General features: G+C 51.1%; 1 protein-coding gene and 1 non-coding gene across 4 annotated transcripts in view; one reads left to right on the top strand and one right to left on the bottom strand.

Moving 5' to 3' along the window:
- KLHL26 (kelch like family member 26) overlaps nucleotides 1-3422 on the bottom strand; it is a 28620-nt gene extending 25198 nt beyond the window's left edge. For 2 of the 3 annotated variants that reach the window (XR_001350546.2, XM_006100378.3), the window contains exon 1: nucleotides 3303-3422. Coding sequence is in view for 1 of the 3 variants with exons in the window: in XM_006100378.3 (XP_006100440.1) it covers nucleotides 3303-3385 (83 nt within the window). In the remaining 2 variants the exon portion in view is untranslated. Of the gene's footprint in view, nucleotides 1-3257; nucleotides 3277-3302 lie in introns of those variants that run through there. The other variant, XM_023763981.1, reaches the window with a different exon arrangement.
- LOC111828257 lies at nucleotides 1047-1137 on the top strand. The gene has a single exon (XR_002832063.1). It is a non-coding gene; the product is annotated as a small nucleolar SNORD12/SNORD106 (small nucleolar RNA).
- Nucleotides 3423-6326: the final 2904 nt, after the last annotated feature.

The raw sequence follows: 6326 nt of genomic DNA, 5'->3' as shown, positions 1-6326 counted from the left end.
AGGGAGGGGTGCAGGAGGCAGCTGATCGAGGTTTCTCTCTCATAGAAGTTTCTAACTCTCTATCTCTCTCCCTTCCTCTCTGTAAAAAATCAATAAAATATATTTTTTTTAAAAAAGTCAATAAGACTTCGGACAGCTACTTTTGAAGAAAAATCCCATCAAAGGCAGACAAACAAGACCAGCAAACAAAACTCCATCCCAAAGATCTCTAGACCTGGATGCTTTTTAAATGGATTCTATCGTGTGGAATCTCAGAAAGAAGGTGGGAGAGGGTGGGTGGGTGGGAGGTCATCAACCAAAGACCTTGTATGCATATATTAGTATGCATAACACATGGACGCAGATAGTGGGGTGGTAAGGGCCTGGGGTGGGGGTGGGAGGGGGGATGGGGTTGGGCTGGAGGGGGTCAATGGGAGGAAAAAGGGGACATATATAATACTTTCAACAATAAATGTTTAAATTAATTAATTAAAATGTACTCTAAAAAAAAAAGTCAATAAGGCTCAGTTGGTTGGAGCATCATTCCGATACTTGAAGGCTGAGGGTTCAATCCCTGGTCAGGGCACAAATAGGAAATAGGAGTCAACCAATGAATGCAAAAATAAGTGAGACAATAAATCAATGCTGATCTCTCTCTCTCTCCAAAATCAATCAATAAATAAAAATTTAGATCCATAAGAATACAACTCAACTAAAAAATGGACAAAAAATTTGAAGACACTTGACCAAAAATATGAATAGCCAATGAAATCATGAAAAAATGTCCAACATCATTAGTTCTTAGGGACATGCAAATTAAACCCAAAATAAGATACCATAACACGCTTAGAATTGCTAAAATTAAAGACTGGCCACATCAGTGCTTGTGTGGGTGGGGAGCAGCTGAAACTCTCATGTATTGCTGATAGGAATGCAAAATGGTGCAGCTTCCCTACCACAGAGGATCCAGTTACTTCACTCCGAATTATATACCCACGAGGATGGAAGTATATGTCTCACAAAGATACATAATCAACCAGCTGGCGTGGCTCAGTGGCTGAGCGTTGACCTATGAACCAAGAAGTCACGGTTCACCCCATCAGACCGACCCTGTTGATCTAACTAAACTATTTGCCAGTTTTTGTCTGATGCATTGGAAAAAAAAAAAAAAAAAGAAGTCACGGTTCAATTCCCCATCAGGGCACATGCCCAAGTTTCAGCTTGATCCCCAGTGGGGAGCGTGCAGGAGGCAGCCAATCCATGATTCTCTCTCATCATTGATGTTTCCATCTCCCTCTCCTTCTCCCTTCCTCTCTGAAGTAAATAAAAATATATATTTTTTAAAAATATACATAACCAAATCTTCACAGCAACTTTATTTGTAATTATCAAAATGAAAACAACCAGTAAATGGATAAACAGACTGTGTCCATCCATACAATGGAACACTATGCTGTAGTGAAAGAGAACAAACTTCTGGTACTTGTAACAACTTAGATGAACTTCAAAAACATTTTAAGAGAAAGAAACCAGTCACAAGAAGCCACAGATTATATTATCCTGGTCTTGTAAATTTTCTAAAAAGGCAAAATTACAGAGAAAAAAAAACAGATCAGGGGTGCCTTGGGCCGAGGGTGGGAGCGGGTTTCACTGCAACGGGCTTGGACGGAACTCTGAGTCGTGATGAAAGCGTTATGAAAAACTGGATTGTGTTAATGGATGCATACTCATAATTATAAATTTATTTTTTATTGAATTTAGTGGGATAATATTGGTTAATAAAATTATATAGGTTTCAGGTGTACAATTCTGTAATACACCATCTGTATATTGTATTGTGTTCATCACCCCCAGTCAAGTCTCCTTCCATCACCATTTATTCCCCCTTATAAATTTATTGAAAGTCAATGAACTGCTCAGCTAAAATGAGTGAACAGTATCACATGCAATTAATTATACCTCACCCAGATGATCCCACCCCAGGGCCTAAGGCAGGGACCTGGGTCCACTGTCCCCTCTTATCTCTTCCTTACATGCCACCTAATGCCTGGTCACCACACCCTGCCCACGTTACCCGCTGAATGTCTTTCCAAACCCTCTGAATCTCTCTTGCTCCCTGCTGGAGGCCTCCAAAGCCCAACTCGTGCATCTGGGCCGTCAGGCTTTCTGGCCAGCACCACCCCAGGTCCCCACAAGGAGAAATGACACCACAGCGCACAAGTACTGACCAACTTCATCATTCATCACGTTGACTGAAATGATTTGCTCCCATAACCTCTCCAGTGAGCAAGAGCCCAACTTTTGTACGCGGTCAGCCAAGGGTGGCAGGCTGTCCGAGGGGGCTGGGCTGGGCTGGGCTGGGCCACAGTGGCCCTGTGCAATGTCAAGAGGAGGGGAGGTTGTGCTCCCTAAGGCCGGTGTTCTTCCCTCTGAAAACCCAGAACAACACCTGTAAACATCAAGTTTTACACCAATTCTAGGTCCAAGCAACCAGTCTCAGGACTTAGCCAAAAGGAAAGGGGACTTCCCTCTTACCAAAAGGGGTGAATTCTGGCCCCTTAGTCTGAAGGCAAGACCTAGCTTCAAGTCCTTTAGGAGGGGTGTGGGGACCCCATGGGTTGGGAAAGGATAGATCTTCCTTGTTTTCTTTAGACCTTCAGGAATCTCTCACCATCCTCAGGCTCCCCAAGACCTACTCTGGCCCCTCAAGACCCCTATGCCCGTCCCTGACCATCAAGACTCACTGGGACCCCCCCCAGGGCCCCACAGCCTCCCCAGCCAGGTTCTTCCAGGCCTCTTAGGCCTCTTGCAGGTCCTCAGGTTCACTTGAGCCCCTTATCCCAGCCCTCCACAGCCCTCACCCACCCCAGGTCCCCTCGGCATGCCCTCAGGGCCACCTTTACAACACTCGGGGTCCCTTAGCACCCCTAGAAAAGCTTGGGCCTCAGTCCCTGCAAGCCCCCTTCAGTCCCCTCGCAGCGTCCGGAAAACAGCACCGACAACCTCAGGACTGCCCCCCGCCCCTTCTCAGGCCCTCTCTGCCTCCCAAACCCCTTGGCGTTCCAAGTTCCCAGTCAGGAGCCCCGAGGTTTCCCTTCAGACCTCCAAGCCCCCCAATGCCCCCTCTGGCTCTCAGAGCCACATGGAGACGCTCGAGGTCCTGGGGCTCCCAGCCCTCCTTCAGGTGCCCCTCAGCAGCCCCTAAAGCCTGCGGTCCCCCGGAGAGACCCTCGGGCCGCCCACTACACTTCCAAGCCCCAGGACTCCCCACAGATCACCTGAGCCCGGGGGCAGCTGCAGGCCCACTGCGGGCCGGGTCTCACCTGCTCGGGCGCTCCGGGCCCGGGCCTGCACCGAAGCCAACGCCACCGCTGCCGCCGCCGCCGCCACCACCGGACTCCGCCATCTTACCGCCGCGCGTTCGAGTGACGGGGAGCCGCGCGCCTGTCCAGAAAACTGCGACTTGGGGATCGGGGGGCGGGGCATGCTCCGCAAGGCAGGACCTGAGCGATGAAGGGGGCCGGGCGTGTCGGAGAGGGCGTGGTCTCCCGAGAGGGGGCGTGGTCTCCAGGGTGGGCGGGGAGATGGGCGGGGCGGCGAGGGCATGAGGCTTGCGCTCCTGAGTAGAGGAGAGGCGGGGCCTGTGGCGAGGGGCGTGGTCTGGGGGCGAGGGGCAAGGCTCAGTCCACAGAGGGGCGGGGCCTGGTCTGGGATGGGTCGGAGCCTAAAAGACGGTTGCAGGGTGGGGGGGATAAAGGCGTGGCGATTGGCAAGGCGTGGCGTTCGGCGAGGGTGGGACCAGAGAGAAGCGGGTGGAGGGGGGCTGTGCGGACCGTGAGGTGCAGCAGGTCTGAGACAGGGTCTGCTACGGAAAGGGCAAGGGATGGAGCCTAATGGGAGGTGGGGCTTGGGAAATTGGACCCGAGCCCTGAGAACCACCCATCCCCTCGAGAGTCACCCCCTCTCCAAGACCTCCCTCTAACACCGAAACTCTCACCCTGTGCCCAGGTGTCGAACTTCCAGCCCATGTTTGAGCCAATAGGGCCTCCTCCGTAAAGCTCCCAGAGCTATTGAGGGCACCTCTACTCCCACCCCTTGGAAAGTCTAGAAACTCCGCCCTGGCAAGGTTCAGACACCCAGGATGTTCTCTCCAGCCTTGAGCCCATTTATTCTTTCACTCTCTGAGTCGGAAAACCATCTTTTGTGCAGCGAGCAAGACCCAGGGGTCCAGATGGGGCTTAGAGCCCTCCCTGCAGTCCGCGCTCAGAGAAGAGGGTGGACATGGACTGGAGACTCCAGAGGAGACAGCAAGGGGCCTCTTGAGTAGATAGAACCTACTGTAGGTAGAACCAGACCCAACTAATCCATATCCGGCAGAGGGTCAAGTATATAATAGGTGTTCAATCGATCGTTTGTGTAAAATGCTCAGGAACTGACACTTCAAGTTGACAGATACCAGGTGCGAAAGGGCCCTGCTGACCTCTCCAGCACACAATAAGTGCTCAATGTTGAGTGCGTGCATGAGCAACGTGCATTCCCAGCAATCTCTGCACACACACATACACACACACACACACACACACACACACACACGCTCTCCTGACTGTGGTCGGCAGCCACTCAAGCCTTTGTTCCAGATGAACCACATGCAGGCATCAAACCCTGCTCAGCTGAGACCTACAGCTCACACACCCGCCAAACATACGGCTGCAGTCAATGGCATCCATATGCACACACACTTCATAAACACCCAGATTCAACCCACATGTCAGACAGACAGCCCAAGATCACTGGGCCCCTGGCTGTGTGCACATGCAGGGCACGCTGCAGACGCACAGTGCTGTGGTCACACTAGGTACTCCAAGAGTGCACGTCACAGGACAGCCAGTACAAAGGACCTGAGGCAGGGGTGTACCTGGAGTGTTGCCTGGCAGGGAAAAGTGAAGGAGAGGGGTGCAGTAGGTCATGGAGAGCTCGTGGATCACTGTGGAGGCATTTTCCTACATAAAATGAGGAGAGGGGCTTGTCAGCAGAGGGGATGTAACCAACCTGACAGTAGGGGGCAACATCTTGAATAAGGGACAATACTTAGGAGTGTTCTAGGACAAATTATAGGACTTGTCCCAGGGTAATGGCAGAGAAGGGCTGGAAGGTGGTCCTAGTCAGGAGGTACTTTGCAGGTGGTGCCAATAGGAGATGCAACAGATGGGATGTGGGGTGAGGCAGAGGAGGCCAAGGTTCTTGGCCTAGCACGACTGCCTGCCACACCTGAGATGGGGCACAGGCAGGTAGGGAACCTGGAGGGACACCAAAGGTTACTGCACAGCCTCGTCCAATAATGATGACCTGTGATCTGGCAGACCCCACAAGCGGGGACACAGCAGACAGCGTCCTGAGGCCTAGCCACCATCTGGCCCGCAGCTGACATGGCTCGCTCAGAGGCAGGGGCCTTGCCATCTGCTCCCCTGCTCTGGATCAGCTGTGGGACTCACGGCCCCAGGTCAGAGCTCAGAAGCCTTCTAGTAACCCTGAGGTGTTACAGAGGAGGAAACTGAGGTTTGGAGGGTAGAGGATGCCTGTTTCCTACAACCTCATGCTGGGGCCTCCTCCACCTATCTGCCCTTCACCACTGCGTGGCCTTGGAGCGAGCTGTAAATGCTCCCAGTGCTTAGTTTTGCTTCTTTATAAACTAGACAGGTCGTCCTGGCTGGCGTTACTCAGTGACTCAGTGGTTAGAGCATAGGGTCACAGGTTCAATTCTAAGTCAAGGGCATATACCTGGGTTGCAGGTTCATATCCACCCCAGTCAGTCTGGGCTTGTGCAGGAGGCAACCAATCAATTGATGTTTCTCTCTCTCTCTCTCTCTCTCTCTCCCCCCTCCTTCCCTCACTCCCTTCCCTCTCTCTGGAAATCAATGGACAAAATACCCTCGGGTGAGGATTAACCAAAAAACAAAAAATAATAAATAAATAAATTAGACAGGTCAACATCTGATGAATACTCACTATTATCACCCTGAGTTCTGCATCCACTTCTTAGGAACCATGAGGTTTGGACAGGTTGCTCTAGCTATTTTTTTTAACTTTTTTTTTTAAATTATTGATTTAAGAGAGAGGGAGAGAGAGAAACATTAATGATGAGAGAGAATCATCAATCTGCTGCCTCCTGCATGACCCCTATTGAGGATTGAGCCCGAAACACAGGTATGAAATCGAACCCTGACATCCTGGTTCATGGGTCGACATTCATCCACTGAGCCACACCATCCAGGACAGTTTTCCCATATTTAAAATGACCCTGAAGGGCAGAGCACAGAGACTAGGATGAAATAAACAACATACTGTGC

The sequence above is a fragment of the Myotis lucifugus genome, unplaced genomic scaffold (assembly GCF_000147115.1).
Source record: "Myotis lucifugus unplaced genomic scaffold, Myoluc2.0 scaffold_311, whole genome shotgun sequence".
Lineage (NCBI taxonomy): Eukaryota > Metazoa > Chordata > Mammalia > Chiroptera > Vespertilionidae > Myotis > Myotis lucifugus.
This window is presented reverse-complemented; position numbering and strand designations above follow the sequence as displayed.